This window comes from Patagioenas fasciata, chromosome 17 (assembly GCF_037038585.1).
Source record: "Patagioenas fasciata isolate bPatFas1 chromosome 17, bPatFas1.hap1, whole genome shotgun sequence".
In the NCBI taxonomy this organism is placed as follows: Eukaryota; Metazoa; Chordata; class Aves; order Columbiformes; family Columbidae; genus Patagioenas; species Patagioenas fasciata.
The window spans coordinates 4,038,808-4,061,707 of NC_092536.1; the positions used below are offsets into that span (position 1 = coordinate 4,038,808).

The 22,900-nt window shown below is 45.4% G+C and overlaps 3 protein-coding genes across 4 annotated transcripts in view; 2 read left to right on the forward strand and 1 right to left on the reverse strand.

Moving 5' to 3' along the window:
• The first annotated feature begins 1,210 nt into the window (after positions 1 to 1,210).
• ARPC3 (actin related protein 2/3 complex subunit 3) lies at positions 1,211 to 6,018 on the forward strand. The gene is made up of 7 exons (XM_065851966.1): positions 1,211 to 1,333; positions 2,411 to 2,510; positions 3,475 to 3,551; positions 3,827 to 3,895; positions 4,158 to 4,284; positions 4,594 to 4,688; positions 5,498 to 6,018. The coding sequence occupies exons 1-7, from the start codon at positions 1,328 to 1,330 to the stop codon at positions 5,558 to 5,560; spliced, it is 537 nt and encodes a 178-aa protein (XP_065708038.1). The 5' UTR covers positions 1,211 to 1,327; the 3' UTR covers positions 5,561 to 6,018.
• A 998-nt stretch (positions 6,019 to 7,016) lies between these two features.
• Positions 7,017 to 13,507, forward strand: ANAPC7 (anaphase promoting complex subunit 7). Its single transcript, XM_065851468.2, has 11 exons — positions 7,017 to 7,250; positions 8,032 to 8,218; positions 8,590 to 8,709; positions 9,311 to 9,422; positions 9,673 to 9,826; positions 9,934 to 10,076; positions 10,308 to 10,425; positions 10,851 to 11,047; positions 11,555 to 11,779; positions 12,210 to 12,360; positions 13,223 to 13,507. The coding sequence occupies exons 1-11, from the start codon at positions 7,150 to 7,152 to the stop codon at positions 13,410 to 13,412; spliced, it is 1,698 nt and encodes a 565-aa protein (XP_065707540.1). The 5' UTR covers positions 7,017 to 7,149; the 3' UTR covers positions 13,413 to 13,507.
• Positions 13,508 to 20,420: 6,913 nt separating this feature from the next.
• The window catches only part of ATP2A2 (ATPase sarcoplasmic/endoplasmic reticulum Ca2+ transporting 2), a 41,324-nt gene continuing 38,844 nt past the window's right edge, over positions 20,421 to 22,900 (reverse strand). For both annotated transcript variants that reach the window (XR_010652453.2, XM_065851454.2), the window contains exon 21: positions 20,421 to 21,527. Coding sequence is in view for 1 of the 2 variants with exons in the window: in XM_065851454.2 (XP_065707526.1) it covers positions 21,514 to 21,527 (14 nt within the window). In the remaining variant the exon portion in view is untranslated. The remainder of the gene's footprint in view (positions 21,528 to 22,900) is intronic.

A 22,900-nucleotide genomic window follows, 5' to 3' on the forward strand; every position in this document is an offset into this window, starting at 1 on the left:
TGACTTGCAAAAGAGGCAAAGCCAAATAGAAGTAATAAATATTTATCTCCAGTACAGAGTAGTTAGTTCCATTATTAGATGAGGGAAATAATTGTTCTTAAAGGGTGAAAATTATGCTTCATTAACTGAGGCAGAATTAGGCAAAGGGATGAAGTCTGGGCAGTGCGTGGTCTCTCTCCCTCTTGACATTCACTTAGGAAGAGCCCAGATTTTAAGCTGCTTTAAGGCTGATTTTTGTACAGCTTGCCCAGGGCTTTAAGTTTTTTATATATCGATAACATCTTAAGCACAGCACACCACTTAATAGAAAGAAAATCAGCTTAGATAGAACTTGATGATGGTCTTGTGCAGTCAGTTCAGAAACTGTATTGCTTAACAAAGAATTCAGCAACAAATAGATAAATTCCTTTTTTTTTCCCCGTGAATAAAGAACTTGTACTCTTACTATTGACATGTTACCTCACGCTTTCAGAAGGCAAAACTTAAGCGTATCACCAAAGAACGTATTCACCTCACTAATTAAATACATGTAGCAATGGTTTCACATCACAGTGGGACCTGATCAGTTGAATTAAACCGCGCAAATGCTGGGAAAATTCTGGTGGCTTAACTCATGTTTGGACTGGCACATCCTTGGGACAAGTTACACTTTTGGCATATCAAAAGGACAAAGCCCAGCCCTGCAGTTTGATTACTTTGACACACCTTCCAAATGTCCTCATTTCTCCTCCCTTACTCAAGGTGTGAGTCATGTATTAGGGGGCAAATTCAAAATGCTGGGTCACACGAAAGGTTATGGCCTGATAGCAACAGTGTGGAGCTTAAAATACTGCTTCACTCTACATGTAACATTTGGACCTGTTCTGTGTTTCCTAACACCAAGTACCAGCTGTGCTTTGCAAATTGGGTCAGAGCAAGTGATGCCAGGAGCATGAACACACAGCAGAGAAAACCGGCGGTGGGCAAAGCGTCCCCAACCTGCGCTCTTGCCAAGCGCTGACCCTTGGGCAGGAGCTCAGCTCTGCCAGCACAAACGCGAGATGCCAGGGTGGCTGGGGAAGAGAAGGGTGGCAGAGGGACACCGAGGAGGGTGTTTCGCAGTGCCGGCCACAGCAAAAGCAGAGGAGTCGGGGGAACCCCACGAGCAGGAAACTAGCGATCAAGCCCCCACCGCGGTTTCACAGCACCTTCCCGGGGCGGTGCGGGGCTCTCCTGGCACCGCCTCTGCTGCCTCATTTCCTGCAAGCACAGGCGGACGAGGAAGCTGCGCTGCCGGCTGCTCTGCGCTCCCCGCCCGGCCCCGCCGAGCCGCCTCCTGCCCTTCGCCATGCCGGTGAGGGATCCGCGCCCGGTGGCGGGAGGGGAGGACGGGGAGGGCTGGGGGGACAGACCGGAGCAGGCGGGGGCGGCCCCGGGCCGGGCGAAGGGGCTCGGCTGCTGCCGGGGTCTGGCGGCGGGGGAGGAAAGGGGCTGGAGCTGCGGGTCGCCCGGCTGAGAGAAGGGAGTTGGTGTTTAAGGAGGCTGCTGCGAGGCCAGCGCCCTCCTCCTCCTCTTCTTTTTGTACCTCTTCATCTTCCTCCTCCTCCCCTTCTTCCTCCTCCCCCTCTTGGGATCCTCCCGCAGCTGCAGCGAGGGAGAGGGGGGTGAGAGCTGGGCTGTGCTCGGTTTTGGGGGTAAGAGTTGGGCTGTGCTCTGGTTTTGATCACATCACCTTCCTTGGATGGAAATAAGATGCTTTTCTGCCTGGGGATGCTTAATTCCCCCCCACCTGCATCCCCTGCAAAACCGCAGCTTGTGAGGAGGAAAAGGCTGCCCGGGGCCTGGCACAGAAGTGCCTAAAACTAAACTCATCAATTGTTAAAAATCAGTTTATCAGGAAAAACCTGCCCTATGCAGAAAGGTTTGTTTTGTTTGCCTGTTGTTGTTGTTTTCCACTTTGACCAGTTTTATACTGCACAGAAAAGTCTTTTTTTGAATGTGTGAGTATGTGTTAAGCCTGGCTTTATTTATTATTATCTAATATTAGCTAGACGCGGAAATAAAATATAATCTTTTTTTAATGACTGATGAACTCCACAATACCCCGGCTTGGGCAGGAGGGCAGGATGGGGTTGGGCAGCCCGGAGATGCAGCAGCACCCGCAGACCAGCTGCACCAGTTCTACCCTCTCTCCCAGCACCACAACCTAAATGGTACCAGTGATGATGCCTTCCCAGCCTTCACCAGAATGACCCTGAGATCTGGGCCTAATTAGAGAACAGCAATTATCCGTACAAGGAAAAATTGCTGGAAACATCACTAACGAACCGGAGCCTGACTCCTGTTTGATGAAGACATGGGGGAGATGTGATTGGATGTGGAAATGTCTATTTTCAGTAGCATTAATAACTGGCCTTCCCCTCATCTGTAGGCTTACCACTCAACTTTAATGGACTCTGACACCAAGCTAATTGGGAACATGGCGCTGTTACCCATCAGGAGCCAGTTCAAAGGCCCAGCACCTCGGGAAAGTAAGTTTGTAAGAATCTCTGAAAACCTGCCTGCATGTTGCTTGTTGTTACCTGACAGTTCACTCCAAGCCAGCTCTAGCAAGAGCGACAAGAGGGTTGGAAATGCAGTGCCCTGGAGTTTATAGAGGAGGAAAAAAGGTTTCAAATACTGAAGCTGTGCAAATCCTAGAAAATAATTATGCACAGATAAATACGCGCCGTGCTCAAATCACTTGTTTCAGTATTTAAAGCCTATGGTTACTGTGCTCGCAGTTCCTCCTGTCTGACTGTTCTGGGGAGGACGTGGCGGTGCGAACCCTCTGCTCTCAGAGGAAGTGGAGGTTTAGCTACAGAGAACTCAGGCTTTGGGGCTGCGGCTGAAGGATGAGCAGTACGTTAGTCAGAGCTTTAGGGCGGGGGGCTTCAGAAATTAGAAAACAGCGTAGCATGGCTGCTCAGTTTGAGAAATATAAAGGAAATTTTTCTGGATTTAAGTAGTCTTGGCTGGTGGCAAAAGCAGGTGAAGGTCACAAGTAAGCTTGGCGCTATGTGTTCTGCTCACCCTCCCTTTTTTTGAAGAGGACAATGAAATTTGTGTGATCGTGTTGTTATGCTTTCTTCAAAAATATTATTGTGTCCTGAGAAGACTGTTACGTTGTTCAAACTCTGCTGAGTTACTCAACTGATAGAAAAGTGGGGAACTGCTGAATTGCTGCCGTTTGTGAAGTCAGAAGTCACGGGGGGAGGAGGAGGAGGGAGTTAAAGTTCCAGCCAAGAGTAGGAAGCTTAAATATTACGGTCTGAGCTCACCAGTGTTACACACAGCAAGGACTGTTTTCTGTTACATAGTGCTGTCTTCTGCTTTTTGCAAATACCAAGGTTTTGCCTTTGCAATAATCCTTATTTATGTATTTCAGTGAGTAAAAGTTATGACCAAATGTAGTATAATGGTGCACTCTTTAACTCTGTATTTCTCTTTTGTTAGCTAAGGACACAGATATTATAGATGAAGCCATCTACTACTTCAAAGCTAATGTTTTCTTCAAAAATTATGAAATTAAGGTAATTTTTTGAGATACTGTGCATATAGTAGTTGTTTGGAGGGCTGGTATGATGAATATAAATTTATTTTCAATTAAATAATTCTACTAGGGAACAACAACTCTCATTCCACCTAATTTTTAGAGTTTGGTAAATGTCAGGAATTGCAAATCTCTTTCTCATGAGGGAACTGTAGGCCAGCATGGCTTGAACTCATTCCTGTTTCAAGCTTTTATCAGTTCCAGAAAGTCTCCCTTAATCTAAGAGTGGCTGGGCTCTCCGCTCTTGTTTTGCAGAACGAGGCTGACAGAACGCTGATCTACGTAACCCTCTACATTTCTGAGTGCCTGAAAAAGCTGCAAAAGGTAAGAGAAGTGGATTTCTGTGCAGGAGGGAAAGAAGTCTGTTCTGGGGATTGTACTCAGCAAAGGGTTTGCTGATATTCTCCTCCCAGTGGCATAAATAATCCTGTTCACCCTAGTCCCAGTTGTCAGAGCCACAGATATCCGAAGCTGTGGCTCTCCAGAGATGCTGTGATGAGTTTTTATGTGTTAGAGATTGGTAAAAGATTTGGGTCTAATGCTCCACCAGCTAACTGCTAATCCACTGTTTGCCTGGTTCTTCCAGTGTAACTCCAAAGGCCAAGGAGAGAAGGAAATGTACACCCTGGGAATCACCAACTTCCCAATTCCCGGGGAGCCCGGCTTCCCGCTTAATGCCATTTACGCCAAACCCGGCAACAAGCAGGAGGAAGGTAAGGGCTAATCCAGGACCTCTGAAGGCTTCCTTGGCTTCCTACTGGCTGCATTTTTGTGACCGCAGCTAGAAAAATTACCTGTAAAATAGAATCTCCTAAATCTGCAGTTCTGTCTTCCAGCAGAAGCTGGATTTTCTGACTTCAGGGGCGCAGTGACTCCCCTGGATCCTTAGATCAAACAGAATGAATTGACAGGAGTCTGAATCTGCCTTTTGCATCAACAAAATCACATAAACACGTCCCTGTGAAATTCAGCTTGGCTTGGCGCTGCCACAGTTTACCGCGTTCTTTCCTGTGCTGTTTCAGAGGTGATGAGGGCCTACCTGCAGCAGCTGCGGCAAGAAACTGGTCTGCGCCTTTGTGAAAAAGTATTTGATCCGCAAAGCGACAAGCCTAGTAAGGTAAGAGTTCAGTGTCATCATCGTGGATTTAATGAGAGGCTTGGTGTGGGTTTTTTTCAGAAATGTGTGGGGAGAAGTGAGATGATGGGGTGAGGGATCAGGTGTGGGTAACTTTGGCACAAGCTTCTCTGGTTGTACAAGGCGAGGGAAGAGCAGGCTGCAAGTTATCAATAAATCTAAGCTGTAATGCGGTAAGGCAGCCTCTGCCAATTTGGGTTACTCTAAAAAGCAGAGCAGTAATAAGTGGTGTCTGGTTCGACTCTTCAAAGTATTGGACATCTGCTGTTGGCCAGGTTTTCAAATGGAAATTCAAACGCACGAGTGATGCTGTTTATCTTCCCGGGTGGTTCTGATTTGATAGTTTCTTTGAAGTAGACCATTCTGTGTCATATCCAGATTAAAAAAATAGCTAATCAATGCATGAATCACCTCCTGAGTGTTAAGATGTTTCATGTGCAAATGTGACTGCATTTAATATTGTAGTTATTTAGGCTAATTTATTTTCGAAGTCATAGCTTTCTGATCTGTCCATTGTTTAGAGTTATATTGGAATAAACAGTAAAAAAAATATTGAAATAATAGAAAGTAGAATGTCACACTGTAATTCAGAGTCCTAAATTATAAATTCATTGGGTCCATTCCTGTCCTCTTGTTCTAAATTCCAGTAGAAACCAGTGTGGAAAACATTACATGCAAAACCAGAGCCTTAACATTTATTTGTCAGGGGTTGAATACTTTGAGGTCACTATTTTGTTTATCTCATGGAAACTGGTTTTACATAATTTCTGATTTTATACTTCCTTGTGCAGTGGTGGATCTGCTTTGTGAAGAGACAGTTCATGAACAAGAGTCTGTCAGGTCCTGGCCAGTGAAGAGGCAAAGCAGCAACAACATTAAACACTTCCACAGCAAGGTGTATAAAGTGTTTTGCCTTTGTTTTGGATACATTTTGTACCAATGAAGAATTAAGTGCTTAGGAAGAAAAAAAACCCAAACCATACAAACCAGGCAATGAGGTGTAAAGGGAGGGAGAGCAAAATGATAATTTGAGTAGTGTAAGCAAATATTATTAAGCTGGTGCTTAATAAGTAATTCTAGCATGCTGTTTCAGATGCAAGCTGCTTCATTATTGGTGGCTACAGCTAGTATTTAAAACAGGGCTTGTATTTAAAGAGAAGAAACGGCTGTGCCTGTGGGGCAGAGGGAGCTGCCTAATTGCTCTACTGGCTGGAGTCTCAGTTTTGGGTGTCCATGGAAAATGGACCTGTCACGCTGTGTTGTCAAGTGCTGTGATTTTTACCTTGTTTTCAATAAACTTAGCTTGTAATTATTGTGGTAACTGCTTTATGTCTTATGGGCAGCCTTCAAAGAAATAAGACTTTTGGGGCTGTTTTTGTGACAAGACCATCATTATTGTGTAATAGTTATCAGTAGGAAGCAAATAATTTGCACTGAAAACAGGTGATTTATATAGTGGCTGTGGTTTGCGGCAACATACCTGGTTCAGCCAGCCTGCCTTCACAGAGCAGCGCCTTATCGGACTGAAATGCCTCTGGAGGGTGACACAGCCATCACACCACACCGGCAAAAACCAGGACTGTTTTGATCAGTGTGATGGCTTCTTGAAGCACCGCAGTCCAAATTCGGTTTATTCCGAGTTCTTTGTAGCAATTCTTGTTTTGTTGTCACCATCCAGCACCAACGCGCTGTTTGTTTGAAGCCCCGTGCTGGCGATGGTGTGTTGTTAGTCTGTCGAGAGGTGGATTCCTCTCCACCAGTGATGGCGTGTTCAAACTGAAAGCTCCTACTGACTTCATTTATAGTAATAATATGATAGCTGTGTTCTGCATTCTTTTTGCAATAAAGAGGGAAAAAAAAAAAAAGGTTATGGTTCAACTCTGTCTATGCCTTGTGAGGCATTTCCCCTGGCTGTGGCCCAAACGAAACGTAGGTTTTGAAGGGTCTTTCACCTCAGTTACCTATTTTTATGGGCAGGAGCTTCGTTGTCCCCAATGCTTCTGTCAGGTTTAGCTGCCACAACCAGCAGATAATGGTCTCAGGAGAAAAAGGGCCAGGCTCAAGAGAGGTGCAGACACAGAGAGTACGTCTCTTCCGTAAAACGACACTGAGGCGGAAAATGATTCCTCAAACCCTGTCAAAGAAACCGGGACCCCTCCCTCCGAGCGGCTGAGGCGGCCGCCACCGGTCACTGCGCAGGCGCGAAGCTGCCGGGGACCTCGCGCGGCGCGCACCCTCCTCGGGCTGCCCTGCCGCGCGCCTGTCGGGCCGCCCGCCCGCCATGGAGGCAGTGTGGCGGACGCCTGCAGGCGGCGGCGTGCGAGGCCCCCCCGGTGGCGCCATTTCGGAGTGGCGGCGGCCGGCGGCGCCGCTCTCTCCCCGCTCGCCGTTCGCTTCCCGTTCGCCGCCCGTTCCTCCCGCCCCGCGCCTCCCCGCCGCCAGCATGAGCGTGGTGGAGCACGTACGGGAGATGGCGGCCGCCGGGCTCCACTCCAACGTGCGGCTTCTCAGCGGGCTGCTCCTCACGATGAGCGGCAATAACCCGTGAGTAGCCGCCCGGGGGCTGACAGGGCTGAGGGGGGAACTCGCCAGGCGGAGCTCGCAGGGTGCCGGGGAGTGTGTTACGGACCGGGAAGGCGCCAGGCCCGCCTGTGCCGCCCCTGCTGCCGGGCTGTGCCGTGCGGGTCCCGGACGCCCGGCCCGGCCCGGGGGTGAAGCTCTGTCAGCACCGAGGGGTTCGGCATGAGCGGCCTGGTGGAGCTGGGGTGATTTTCTCCTTCCCAGGATGCTCTGTGCAGGTCACAGCTCTTCTTTGGATGGGTTTTGAGGTACTAATTGAAGCCAGAATCCCATTCCGATACCTTGACTCTTATCACTTCTGCAAACACACGGGCAGTGCTAGGGAAGGGAGTCGTAAAATGTAGGAATGTGGATTAGGACCAGCATAGCTATGCAAGGAACTGGGTTGTCGTGTAAGCTCGAGTCCATTCAAACAAAATGTGCTTTAATAGATGTTGACAACATGTGGTTTGTTATGGGGAGGATGGAGGCAGCAGTGGCCAAGCAGCTGAGCAGAAGCTGTTGTTACTGAAGAGGTGTCAGGAGCGGATATTGCATTTGTTTGTATAGAGATAAAAGAAGTTGGTGAGATAATCCCTTTGTCAGGTGCTGGTACCTGCTACCCAGGGGTCCTCCCGATGTAGTAGAGAAACAGCGATTGGAAGTTGAAGCCAGACAAACCAAAGCTACAAATACTTTGGAGCTGTGAGGTTTTTGTCTTTCTGCAGTTAGCTGATCTCAGCCTCTGTATTTACATTTCTTTTAGGGAACTGTTTTCACCATCTCAGAAATACCAGCTCCTTGTGTATCATGCAGACTCTCTCTTCCATGATAAAGAATATAGAAATGCTGTCAGTAAGTATACAATGGCCTTGCAGCAGAAAAAAGCACTAAGTAAAACTTCAAAAGTAAGACCTTCTACCGGGAATGCTGCCTCAACTCCCCAAAGCCAGGTATTTAAAAACTGACTCGTGCTGCATAACATGATCACGTTCCCCCTTACAATTAATATTGCTGACTCAATATTATAGCATTAGATTGTGGATTTGTCATGTCCAATAAACCTGACTTTTCAGGCTAATTTATTTTGAAAATACCAGTGTGTTTTCTAATGAAGAACTTAATATAGACTCAAACATGGGATTTTTTTGTTCGTGCTCTTTGCTTGAAGACAGGATCGATATGAGCTGGCAGTAGTTTGCTTTGTTAACTTTGTTGCACTAGATTTGTTCAGCAAAGTGTAAGCATTTAACAAGGAAACATTATCCATTGTTTTCACGCGACTAAAGCAACATTGCACTTTAAAGTTTGTATTTTGTTGCAGTGTTTACCATCTGAAATTGAAGTGAAATATAAAATGGCTGAATGTTACACAATGCTGAAGCAAGATAAAGATGCCATTGCTATTCTTGATGGGATTCCTTCCAGACAGAGGACCCCAAAGGTGAGTTCTGGCAGACTTTTGTCACAAGTGCTTGGTCAGCACATCTTGAATCTACAGCCTAGTGTCTGGTAAAAAGAGAATCTAGCCTGTAGGTGTAATGACATTGTATAAGGTGTTATAGCAGAAACCAGCTGCTTGTGTTGTGTAGAGCTCAAATAATTTCTGTTTTTTCATCAATCATGACTTCATTCAGAAGCTGAGTGGAAACTTTCTCTGCCTTCCAAAGCTGATTCTCTCCACGAATTCCATTGCTGTGGAGAGGTCAACTGAAAGAAGGTTGTGTAAGAGATATATGGGTCCTTCTTGGCATCATATATAACCACTTGCCCATCTTTTGACTTCGTGTATGCACAGCACTGAGATTTCAAGATGCACTGTGCAAATACGGAAAAATGTAAATTTTATTTTTGGGCTCAGAGAGAAGCAACAGTTTTGATTTTATACTATATGATACATCACAGTGTTCTCAGAAGAAGAGCAGGTGATTTTGTCTCTGCCCAGAACAGGAGGCAGGTGCGCTTGAAGACAAAGTTGTGACCTTTCTCAGTGAGGCTTTCTCCTTTCTCACACTTGACTCTCCCAACGTTTCTGTCGCTTGTAGATCAATATGATGTTGGCAAATCTGTACAAGAAGGCAGGTCAAGAACGCTCATCTGTAACGAGCTACAAAGAAGTGCTGAGGCAGTGCCCGTTAGCGCTTGATGCCATACTAGGTAGGTGTCTGCACACTCTAAGTGTTCCAGTATTAAACAGTATTACAATTTGAATTATGTGTGGGAGTAGGTAACTGTCTTTTACTTGCATGTAATATGTAACAGCTACATTATGCAAATTATAAAAAACACTGTAACAAGCTGCTTGTTTATGCTTGTCAAGGGATGAAGTTTCTGGTCTTCAGACAATTAATTTGCATTAAAAGCAGTTTATGGTGGCTGAACTGGGTGTGTTTGCTGTTCTGAATAGGTTTGCTCTCACTGTCGGTGAAAGGTGCAGAAGTGGCCTCTATGACCATCAACATAATTCAGAGTATTCCCAACCTGGACTGGCTTTCCATGTGGATCAAGGCGTACGCTTTTGTGCATACTGGAGATAACACAAGAGCAATAAATACCATTTGGTAAGAGTTCAAAGAGAATAGTGTAATCAAATAATATATTAACATTTATATATAATTCTATTTAAAGTGGCATTATACAAATAACAGGGATTTTTTTTCTATTAAAGCTCTTTAGAGAAAAAGTCATTGCTGAGGGATAACGTAGACTTGCTGGGGAGCTTAGCAGACCTGTATTTCAGAGCTGGAGATAATAAAAACTCTATTCTGAAATTTGAACAAGCACAAATGCTGGATCCTTACCTAATAAAAGGTGAGTAAATTCTAAAATAAAGTTTAGCCGGTATAATGATCTGATGAGTGACATTAGGGTGGAATATTGCATATTGTACCTGCCTTTCAGTTCAGAATTCACGTTCAGAAGCTGTGTATCTTGAATAGTTACTGGTACTTCCACTGTTTAAGGTTTTTGTGGTTTTGTTTTTTCCTGTCGTGAATGACTTTGCCATTTCTTGATGACTGATCTCCGCATGTTTCACGTTAGGAATGGACGTATATGGTTATTTATTGGCACGTGAAGGTCGACTAGAGGACGTGGAGAACTTGGGCTGCCGTCTCTTCAATATTTCTGACCAACATGCAGAACCCTGGGTGGTATCTGGGTAAGTTGTTTTCTTTCCTTTCTTACCTCAGTTCTTTCTGCACGTGGTGGGTTACAGTTGATACAGTGGATTCAGATTTTTTGTTCAGAAAGTGCTTTTCTATCTTACCCTGTTCTTTGGATAGCTTAAATTAGCTATCCAAAAATAACTCTCTTTTTTGTTTTCTGTTTGTTTTAACCTATTAGAGTTACCGCCCCTGTGCAGTAACAATGATATATTAAATAGCTGTAACAGTTAACATTTACACTGCTTTTTTTTTAAACTCCTGACAAAGTTTTTTTTCCCTGAATATGTATTCTTAACTTTGAATTCAAGAAGTTCAACAGTTGCCTGTCATTTCTTTTTATTCTTCTCTTTCTTCTGCTGTTAAACTTCAATGAATGTGCACAGGCAGTACATTTACAATCCCTCTTGTCTTTCCATAGGTGTCATAGTTTCTACAGTAAACGATACTCTCGTGCCTTATATTTAGGAGCCAAAGCTATCCAGCTGAATAGTAACAGTGTCCAAGCTCTCCTGCTGAAAGGAGCTGCCCTCAGGAATATGGGCCGAGTCCAGGAAGCGATTATACATTTTCGTGAAGCAATTCGTCTTGCGCCTTGCAGGCTGGATTGCTATGAAGGTGAGTGAAATTTGGGTTTGTTTTTTACTTTTTCTTTTATGCAAAATGGAGAGTGCTAATCTGATTTTCTTGGCTTCTCCAGTTCCATATCTGGTGCTGTGTGGTGGGCACAGTGCTGTGGATTCCCTGCTAATGTGAAAAGCATGGACTTAGAAATACTGTAATACAGGTTTATGTTTGTTTTAATAGTTTTTGTTTCACTTGCAATTACCGGAGAAATCTGTAACCTGTCACAACTTAGTCTTTTGTCACATGTTGGTCCTGGGAGACGGTCGTCCACCTCCTGCCTTTTTCTTAGGTTCTGTGTAGAACCTGTGCCATTTTAATATTTGTGTCCAAGTTTCCCCATCTGTGAGTTTCTTTGACATATTTTGCAATTTGTATTTGGTTATTGGAGTGTCAGGTGTTTGGAGCCTGGTCGCTCTGAAGTGCAAATGATTGAGGAGGGGTTGATTGTCTGTAGTGCTCACTCAAAAACTGAATTGTTTTCTTTTTTAATATCATCAGGTCTCATCGAATGTTACCTGGCATCCAACAGTATCCGTGAAGCCATGGTGATGGCAAATAATGTGTATAAAACTCTGGGAGCAAATGCACAGACACTCACCCTGTTAGCAACAGTCTGTCTCGAAGAGCCAGTCACGCAGGAAAAAGCAAAAACGTTACTGGACAAAGCACTGATGCAAAGACCTGATTACATTAAAGCTGTGGTGAAGAAAGCAGAACTTCTTAGTAAGTTCCTTTGGTTTTTTCCCCCATGTTGACTTATTTGAAATGTAATATTTTACATGGAAGAGTGTCCTGCAGCCTCATCGATGTGAAGAATGTTACAGCGATGTTACAGCCCAGGGATTTATCAGTTCTATCCTGAAGAAAAAAATCACAGGAATTAATTCCATCTAGCAGTGGATATTAAACCAGCACTTAATTGCAAACAAAATGTTTTGACTTCAAAGGATATGTAATCCTGAGCGTTGCAGTTATTGTAATAAAACCCATCGTTTAGAGTTAATCTTGCAAAAATTATCTTGCTACTGTCCCCCACGCCGGCAGTTCTGAAGGAAGAAATAGTCTTGTGTTATGATGGCTCTTTGTGTACACTCTGACTTTTAATAGACGTATGTAAAGTATTAACTAAAACTGTAGCTTTGCATATAAACAGGTAGAGAACAGAAGTACGAGGATGGAATTGCTTTGCTGAGGAATGCGCTGGCTAATCAGAGCGACTGCGTTCTGCACCGCATCCTGGGAGACTTCCTGGTGGCTGTCAATGAGTACCAGGAAGCCATGGACCAGTACAGCATCGCCCTGAGGTAAACCAAAGGCTCCGCAATTGCAGTGTAGTTAAAAGAAGCAATCACCAACTTGACTAAAGTAAAAAGTTGAGCCTCTAATTGATTCGGATGTACAGCAGAAGTAGCTTTACATTTTTTTCCCTTAAACAATTGATGTCCTGTTAGTGAATTACTTGGCCATAAGGCTTTGAACTGAGAAGTGCAAAATCTGGGGTCTGCACTAACGCTGAGCATGTCACCAGGCGTGCGATTCCTTGACTAATGAAAGGATTAAGGCATGGATTTATTTCTAGTTATTAATTATTATATAGTCAGGCACACTAAGATCCATTCCTTTAGACTCAAAGGTGCTCTATAAAAATGAACTATTAAGTAAATTTTAATAGTGTGATTTAATTTAACATAACCTGAATGTTATCTTGGGGTGTTAACGTGTTTTCATTTTAACAAATTTACCTTAAATCTAGCACATTATGTCTACCATAAGCTTATGTAGCTTAAATTGATTAACTTTTTTTCCCTTGCATATATTTAGTCATAGTCATTTAAATTTGTACTGCTTTCATGTTACTCTAGAATTAGAATTGCCTGGAAGAGTGTGATGTTTAGTTAAGCACATTCTTGGGGATCAAAATGGTTTTCTATAAAGGTTTAATACTCAGTGTTACAGTCAGCCTGAAGTGAAGTTGCACGATCTACTAAACTGGACTTCTTGATGATGTTAAACAGCAAGTGCAGACAACAAGATGAGGGGGTTTTGGTTGTTGGTTTGTTTTTTTGTTTTCTTTTGTGGTTGTGTGTATGTGTTTTACGACAATGTCACTAATATAAGGGAAAAAAAAGGTTTAAGGCAATGCTTTCTTTTCCTTACTTTCCTCAGTTTGGATCCAAATGATCAGAAGTCGCTCGAAGGAATGCAGAAGATGGAAAAAGAGGAAAGTCCCACGGATGCAACCCAGGAAGAAGACGTGGATGACATGGAGGGCAGCGGGGAGGAGGGGGACCTGGAAGGCAGTGACAGCGAAGCGGCGCAGTGGGCAGACCAGGAGCAGTGGTTCGGCATGCAGTGACAGCCGCTCCTCCTGCCGCTTGTGTGGGCATTTGAACACCCCCCTGGGGCTGCTCTCCTTTGGAGAACATAAACTATGACTTTTGCAGTAACAAAGGTCTTTGTTGGTGTTTGTTTTTTTGTAAATAGACTTCGAAAACAAGGGCAAGGGTGCAGCTGAGCAATGGGAGAAGAGAGGGAAGAACATGATCTGGCCCAAGGCCCTGCAGTGCATGAGTGTGCTGTTGTGGATGATATTTCTCCTGAAATCATCTGACTAAAGCCTTTTACTGACTGTTCTTGCTCCTGCTACCACCATCATTCCCTTGATGTGGTCCAGATTCCTATAAGTTATTTTCCAGGCTTTATTTCTCTTCCCATGTGCTCAGTAGCAATGGGAACGTGGTCTCTGGGGGCAAGGGGAGGAAGGGGGTGAAACGGTGCAGGGTGGCCCAGCTTGGAGTCGAGTTTTCTCGGAAAAGAACCGACAACTTCAGGGTCTGCCGGGAAAGCTCGGGCTGCCGCCGCCCGGGACCACGCCCTCCGGGGCCGGGACCACGCCCTCCGGGGCCGGGACCACGCCCTCCGGGGCCGGGACCACGCCCTCCGGGGCCGGGACCACGCCCTCCGGGGCCGGGACCACGCCCTCCGGGGCCGGGACCACGCCCCCGGCAGTGCCCGCCGGCTGCCTCGTAGCCTCCCGCCCGGAGCGGGGCCCCGCCCCCTCCGCCGTGGCTCCGCCCCCTCTGCCCTGCTGGTCGGAGCTCGGGCCGACATTGCATTATTGCATTGTTTTGGTATTATTTTGCGTTGGAAAGCTGATTCAAAAGGGTACCTGCGGCTACGAAGGTTTTTAGGCACTGGACATGCATCAAAATGCTTGCTTATTTTTGCTGTACTTTTTAGAATGTGTCTTTAAAATATGTGTATCTATCTTACTCTTTTTTTAAGTAAGATTATCTGCCTTACATTTACTTTGTGTTCTAGGGGAGCCCCATTCATCAAACAGAGCCGTACAATATTAAGTGCTATAAATCATGTTGGAAGAAAACTGGAGTATTTACCAAAGGCTTTTAATCTCAAAAAATTTGGGAGATAGTAGCAATAGACATAGAATCATAGAATTGTTTTGGTTGGGAGAGACCCCTGAGATCATCAAGTCCAACCATAACTTAAATCTAGTAGTAAACCATGGCTAAACCACAATTGTTTTTGCAGATTTCAGCTCATTGCATGTCTTTTATAAAATAAGGAAAGAAATATACATGTACAAGCAAATTCAAAGCATCTTTATGTTTTCTCCTCACATTGGAGAATTGATCAGATTGTGTTCTGCGTCTGAAAGCTGGTGCCTCCATCACCTTTCTGGTTGTATTCAAACCTGTCATGGATGGAAGACTGGGGTTCTTGATGATATTAAACTAAAGAAAGGACACGTTTTATTTTAATGAGAGAAATATATGAGGTACGTGATGTATATTTTGTGACCTGCTCAGCTATTCTAATAATTACTTTAAATAGGTCGTTAATGGCAGATGGAAATCACCGAAACATTTACACAGAGCAGGAAACCAGAGAACACAGTTTCACTCACACCATCCTGTCGTGTGTTTGTAGATCATCTGATAATCTTTCCTTTCAGCACCGAGGGGAAACGGCTCCACGATGAGCAAAGAAAACATCAGTGTGCTTACGTGTGGCTTTAGCAAACCAGCCCCGGGACACCTCTGATCAACTCACGAGAGCTGTAAAACAGTTGTGTCCTCACCGCTTTGTTTTGCTGAGAATGTGGATCCTTATTGAAAGTGACAACTCAGTCAGATCCTGCAAATAAAACCTCTGTAAGTACCCGATGGGATATAACTCGTGTGTCGTCCTTGCTCACAGTCGTGCAGTGGGTGAGGTACCATCCGTGTCGAGTGCATTTGAGATGGTACAGACAGATGTACTTAGCGTGAGCTCCCGAATCCTACAGGGATTCTTCTTGCCTATTAATGAGCCTTCATTAGCGCTCTAATTTTAGAATGTGATCTCTGGTTTTGCAGCCTTTGTGCTCTCAAATTGAGTTACTGGGATTCTAGTTCAGGGAATGTCACAATTAGCCCTTAATGAGTGGCTGACCTCATTCCCTCAATTGTGTGCCGAGCTCCCTAGAAGAGAAGAGAAGATTATAAAGCCAAAAACTGGGGTTCAAGCAGTTTCAGACCCTCAGTGGAAGCTCCCCAAGGTGGAGTGGTTTGCAGGTGAGGAAAATGACCATTTCCATCCCATTGTGTGGGGAAGTTGCCTATGTTTGCCTGAAATCCTTGAATTTGAATCACGGATGTCATTAGTTAAGTTTTCATTCTCTCCTACTTTGCGATAGGAAAGACACAGAAGTGATGCAAAGGGACAGAATTTCTTCAAACCTCACAAAGGCTTGGGTAAGGGCTAAAAGGCTTAATATCCCTGAGTTTAGCAGCAATGTCTGATAACACCGCACGTCTCAGCTGCATTTCTGATTCTGATTTGCAGATCTGGGGAATCCAAGGGTTGTGAAGCAGAGATGACAGAAGGAGCTGAGGACTGCTGGCCAATGTCAGCATTTTCTGTCTGAGGTGCCTTTTCCTTTTCCATTACTGCTGATTATAGAGACTTCTTATTAACTAAGACTTTCCCCCCCTGCTTTCAGTAAGAATCTTCCTCATTACGCCTGTTTTTGCGTGGTGATTCTTCCCTCCGTGCTTTTCAGGAGCTCAGTGATATGGAAACTGGTGCATCCAGGGCAGAAGCCGGGAGTATTTCTTGTTCAGCAAACCTTATTTCCTCACTTAGACCTCGGCTCTAAGGAAATCTCAAAGGCTGTGTCTACCATTGTAGTTTCAAGTTACACAAACATACCATAACCGAATATCTCTTGAAAAAACAGATCTAAATCAGTGCAGTCTCCAGTGGTCTTAAATATAGTGGCCTTAGGTGGGCTTGAACTCAGTATAAACCTGATTTCAAAGTAAATAGCCTTAGGCAGGGCTTAACTAGCATAGTCCAGCTAATGCGTATTCAGTACTGCCTGTCAGTAAACTGATGCAACTTCATGCAGTACCCAGCAAAACTCAAGCACATCACAGTTGATTTTGCTGTCATTTCTTCATCAAAAGGGTTCGGTTTAGGCTTGAAGATCGCCCGCCATGCAGCTGGGGAGGGGAGCTCTTAATCCCATTACCTTTTAAGATCAGAGCGGCAGCAGCTCCATGCGGTGAAAGGCTGGATGCTGTTTGTTGTACATCTGTTGGATAAAAGCCCTTCTGGTTTAGGCAGAGACCTCCCTAATGAGCACATGGAACCTGATTAAGGGGTAGGGAAGAGCTAAATGCTGAGCTGGTCCTACCGTTGCAGCTCTGAGTAGATGCAGAAAAGCGATTTTGGGAGTTCGAGCAATTTCTCAGAAGAAGAGAGAAGTACCTTGGGAGGTCTGTGTGCTGCGGGGTCAGTGTGAGCTTGAGAAAGGTGTTCAGGATTTCCATTTTAGGTGCTTGAATTTCACTTCAACACCTTTATTTATTCGCTCTGTCCTTCAACCCAGACCAAGGGAACAAGCGCCTGGCTCTCCACTGGCAGCAGGGGCCGTTCTGTGGGTTAGTTCCACGAGCTGATGTCCACCTGGAGCCGTGCAGTGCCCACAGTCATTCCCCAGGCTCTTTTGGGCACGTCATGTACAGCTTTTTGCCGTTTTACTGCAGAATCTGGTTGACGCAAAGCTGAGGTGTGGGTAGAAGTGTTGGTGTTGCTGCTCGGGGAGGTTCTGTAACACTGGGCGGCAAAGAACTTGTTAAAGCAGGTTCTGGGTGCTTTGGAAACTTGGCCTTGGTTTCTGACGGGCCACCTGCGGTTTGCGTGCCCCGTCTGACGGAGCGGAGGTTGAGTCGATGCTATAGCAATTCCCTTCTGGGTGTCTTTTTGATCCAGGGGGGGTTGGGAGCTGCGAGCAGGAGCAGCGTGAGGTTTGGAAATCAGGCCGTGGTGGGTCCGTTTTCTCTGGTTGAAGCTGAAATTTCCAGCACCTGACGGCTGGTTTGCGGTGCAGGGGGTGGCTGGGGCCTGGGTTCTTGTGCTGTCAGCTCACTGAAGGTGTCAGACCGCTCGGTGGGATGTCCTGAGACGCTGACAGTGCCCACACACCACCGGCTTAGATTTTATAATGGTACAGGATTCGGTACCCATAACTTACAGCCAAAGGTGAGCTGTGGCCACAAGAAGGCAGCCACCACCAAACGGGACTGGGATTGCTGTTCGCAGCATGGTGAGGGGATGAATATTCGGCAGGAAGCCCTAGAAAGCTGAAGAGCTCCACCAGGAACTATTGTTGGGATGGCTGCCCTGTGGGCAGCAAGGTTGTTAGTCCAGGAAAGGAAAGGACGGACATTTGCTGATTTAAGCAGTGGTGGGAGCCTTTCTGCCCACAGTTTGCCTGGTGTGGGTCAGGCTCGCACCTAAACCAAAAGTCAGCATTAGTACTTAAGTGACAGCGAAGGGCAGTGACAGGAGAAACGTCTCTGAAGTCCCGACGTGTGCCCGGGGTGTCCTGCCCGGGTGCGAGGTCAGAACGCTGGGGTTTTGCAATCACGGTGCGCTGGGCTGCGTGACTCGGTTACGAAGGCATGAGCTGGGTGCAGCTCCATTGTTTTTAGCCGCTGATGTTATCTCCCCTCTGCCTGCGTCGATAGGAAAAATTGACTGCCACTTGCATAAATAGCAGGGGGTTCGTAACAGCCTGGGCTTATCGGATTTGGGGCTGGTGGTGGTGTTTCTGGACTTGATTTTGGTTAATGATGGCAGCTTCTCTGCCTCAGAGGATGAACAGGACACACCAAGCGGTTCTTGGAGGCTGATCACTGTTCAGAGTCGGTCTGGGGGACAGGACTGTCCCTTTGGGTTGAGGGACGCGTGAAGAGCAGTTCACATTGCGTACTGAAAGCTTCCGAGGGCTCCCGAACCTACATGTGTAAAATCAGCCTAAAAGTCCTTTCCTTTGCCCTGCCCGAGGAGCCACACTGGTACATTTGACCTCTTAATGATGGCGATGTCAGCAAAATCCTGTGGCTGGATTGTGTGCAAGCTGGCACTGCCCTGAAGCGCTAATTCACACGGAGATGTCTGGGTGCTCCCATCACTGCACGTTCCCCACCAGCCGCTCCAGGAGAGGGAAGAGGGTAATTCTTACAGATTCAGTTATAAGGTGATAATTCACATAGATTCAGTTCCCACTGTTTCTATTGAAGCAAAGGGCAGTGACTTGACCTGATAAGGCAAAGATCTGGAGCCTGCGAAACTGATGTCCAAAGGCTTCTCCGTGGTTCCACATGGCTAAATTGCTGGGATGAAATACCTGAGGCCTCTCCATGTGCTCCAGGCTCTGCGGAGGGTGGATTGCTGCTCTGTGTTCTATGGTCCATCACTTTTCCTGGGGCTCTTTTCCCAGCTAAGGCTGCAAAGCAAATTTGCCATCTCCTTCCCCACAGGCTTTTCTCGTCTCTTGCCCACCCTCCTGAAGGTGGATGTGGGTTCTAATCACACGGACTCATCTCAGCGGAAAAACAGGGCTATTTCTGCCCTCTGTAGTTATAGAGTTTGATGTAATGTGTCTATAATCCCTAATACCTTGAGCTACCGGAGCGATTTCCTTCCTCTGGGGCTGTCAGTGTTTCATCCATGTGACGCTTGAGGGGTTGCAGTGAGGAGGAGGGGGATGATGAAGCTGTTTCTCTGCATCTCTTACCACGCACTCTTGCACTCGAGTACCAAGCAACCCACTGAGCATCACGTTTTCTTCACAGGGCTGTACTCCAGAGTGCTGCTTGCAGTTCATTTGGCTGACTGGTTATCAGTTAATCTTGCAGATCATAATTTTAAAAGATGTTTGAAAATAAGTTATGAATTTGATCTCTGCTTGCTCTCCAGCGAGGCACTGTATGAACAGAGAAACGCTGAAACCATCCATGGAATGCAACTTGTGACAGCGGCACAGGCTGGGAGCAAGAGCTGTTTTCTGAGTAACGGCTTCCTATTGTCATTTCTTTACATCTGGTACCAGTGCTGCAACAAGAACTTCTGCAAGTTGAGAAAAAAGGAGCAGCCGGGCAGCTGGAGTCACTGTCCCAACAGAGGTGCAGGTACAACACACGCAGGTGGGGGCCTGGGGAACTGGACTTGAGCCGCTTGCTGCTGAGAAAGAAGCGAGATGAGTTTTCCTCCTCTTGCTTCCTAATTAAAGCAAGGCTGGAGGTGCTAATTGGGGTTCTTCCACTGTTCTGAACAAATGACTTTAATCATCCAGCTCAGGTGTCTGTGTGAGACACTAATGGGTGCACAGTGGGCCAGCTGGTGACAGTGGTGCTGGATGAGCTAAAAATACAACAGTGGGAAGATCTGGAGATAACAGCTGAGCGCTGAGCTGGGCCCTGCCAGTCCCAGCCCAGGGGTTAGGGCAGAGCTCACAGCACTACCATAGTAGGAAGCGGCCACGAGCAGCTCAGCCCCATCTACTAGCGCATCCTCCACTGTCTGCGGTTCAGCCCCACCGTGGCATTCAACCCTTGTATTTTTAAACCTCGCACTGTTGCGTTTGAAGGGTCTCAGACATGTCACCTCATTTGGCTATCGCTGTTTGTGAGCAGAGTGCCAGTATCGTGGGCTGGAGGTGAAGAGGCATGACATGGAATTTAAAACACAGCGCTGGAGTTGGCTGACGCTGCAGAAATGCTCCCCATCCCTCAGCTCCAAACAACACTTAGTTAATGGGTTTTGGAGCAGAGCATTAGAGGACACTTGGAAAATCGAGCTTTTACCCTTGGAATGGTTTAGTCTCACCTAACGCTCGCTCCAGGGTCCTGCTCTGAATGAACAAGCCAGGGCGGCCGGCAGCTCCGTGGGTGGTTTGTGGCAACATTTGGCTCATCTTCCTCCTGCCCAGGGAAGGGGGAAAACACCAGTAGCTACTTCAGGCTGGGGCACTTTAGAAAACAAAAAAAATGACAAAAAAAATATAAAGAGGTAGTTGGGAAAGAAATGTTTATTTTAAGTTTTCTCAGGGGACTTTTACAAAGAATGGAGCATTAAAATAAAAAATAGGTGATCAAAGTACTTAACAGTGTCCCTTAAACACACACACGCAGCCCCGGACACAGGAAATCACAGCAGCGAGGTCAGCGCTGCCGGAGAGCAGCCGGCGTCTGCATTGTTCTAGGAGGAAAGATTGCAAAGGTGTTGGTGCTATTAAGTGTCATCCTGGCATTAATATAAGAGCACTGAAGTATGTACACATGTACCTGTGGAAAACAAAGTGCATAAAATAACACACAAAGTATGTATTGTAGAATAAATTTATTTTACCTGATACAAATGAAACTAGAGGTGTGATGCTTCTTACTGTCAGCATGTAAATAGACAATTGATCTTATTTACAACTTCTAAAGGTCACACATGCAGTTGTGGGAACTGGCTAAGTCGGTTGTTGCTTTTTAGATAAATGCACCACAATGTTTTGTATTGCACCAACATCTGTCTTACTGCCTTAGATTTAAATAAGTTACGTTACAGTGCAAAAGAGGTTGATTTGCACACATGATAAAAAAATCCAAAGTTATGAACTGGCGGCTTACGGTTTAACATTCATCTGTAATCCTGTCAATGAATTTTATAAATAGGATAGCATTGTACAGAAGCTGTTATAGTTTGTTGGGATGATACAATACAGAGAAAGATTTGTCTACAACCGAAGGCATGCATTATTTTGATATTGTACATTGTATAAACTGACATTTTACATACAGAAATATGGAAAACTGGCTGACAGCTCCACGATTCTTGTTCAAGGATAAACAAACTCTTCCCCATGCAGCACAGAAACCAAACTTCTCTGGAGAGAGTTTCCGACTCGTAAGCTCTATTGCACATTTGTACATCTGTATAATGAAGTCCTACTGGTACCACACGTTTCTTGCACAGAGAACACAATGAGTTTTGTTTTAGGGAAAGCAAAGAATCTTTACACATGATACATGCAGAAGTTTTGGTAGATGTGTTGCTAAACACACATGCACGCAACAAAACAACCTTACATTTCTGCAAAATTGTTTAGGAAGCGATTACTCCAGTATTGCTGAAAAGGAAAGAAAGAAAAGGCATCAGTTAATGAAAGGATGAATGCTGAGTATCACTACACAAGCAAGACTAAGATCAACAGTGACAGAAGAAAGAACGTGAAGGTTGATAATTGGCTGCTCTGTCATCCAAGGGACACTCTCAGGTTACTTTGTTCTTAAAGCCCAGAACCCTCCAGATTCCGGCTCCGCTCTTCAAATGCAGCAGAGCTCCCTTTATCATCACCAAAGTCATCCCTTCCTACAGAAAACTGCAGTGGAAAAGAATCCAGACATGTTTAGATGGCTTTTGCCTTTCTCTGCCTGACTAGTGGCAAAAGACAAGTCTCACTTATTCGTAATTTTTACTTCCAAGTTCCATACTATGCAGTTTGAGCTCCAGTTAAGAACACTAAGGGTGTTTTTCTAATCAAGGCCTTCTATTGCAAGCTTGGCCTCGAAGTGACCCAACAATGTCCCTTTTCCAAGTTATGCAGCTTGTTCTGGGCAGCAGTAGGAAAGCTTTGAACAAGTCGTTAAACTACAGATTAATGCGTAGGCAAAGGGCAGAGTACAACGTAGTAAAGCTACTCCTGTACTTTACCCCTACACCACAGCCTTGAAGAACCATGTACTCTGGTTCTCTACAACTTGACGGTGGCTCTTCCAAACAGCTTTATAAAATTTAGGCTCTCCTGCTAAGATTTGAAAATGTGTATTAATGTAATTAAGGATGTAATTAGCAGAGATTAGGGAAACAGTTAATGGTTAGAAGTGCAAAAAAGTAAACAAGACAGGTGCAAGAGACAGACAACTTTTATCAGTTTTACCTCCCTTCATCTCAGCAAATTCAACCGTCTTTAAGCTGTTTGCCATGGATATTCTGTGCATCAGCTGTGTTCTTGAACAGTGACAGGACTGCTGTACTGCATTTTATCATCAGATTAAAACCTCATTTCCTTACCATTAGCCTTCTCCAAACAGTCTCCCTACAAACATAAGCTTCGTAGCATTACAACAGATTGGTATATATTTTTCTGCAGCCTCTTTCATACTTATTTGCAATAATACTTTGGGAAACCAAGTATGAACTATTTTTATTGCTTGGATGCCAGCAAAAAAGAGCAGCTTGTTGTGTAGCCATACCTTGAATTGCTTGAGGCACTATGAAGAGCCCCGTCTAAATACATGACATAAAAGTGACCATCTTCGCTCTGATTTGGACCAGGGTACAGAACACTGAATTCAGGAGGAGCTGCTCTCAGCCCAAAGCCCACTGGTTGCCCAGGATAAGCTGATATCCTCCCTGGCGTTCCTAGCACAAGATGTATCAATCACAGGATTGACACGAGCTTTACACATGCCTCTCACGCTAGAAAATAGATCGCAACAC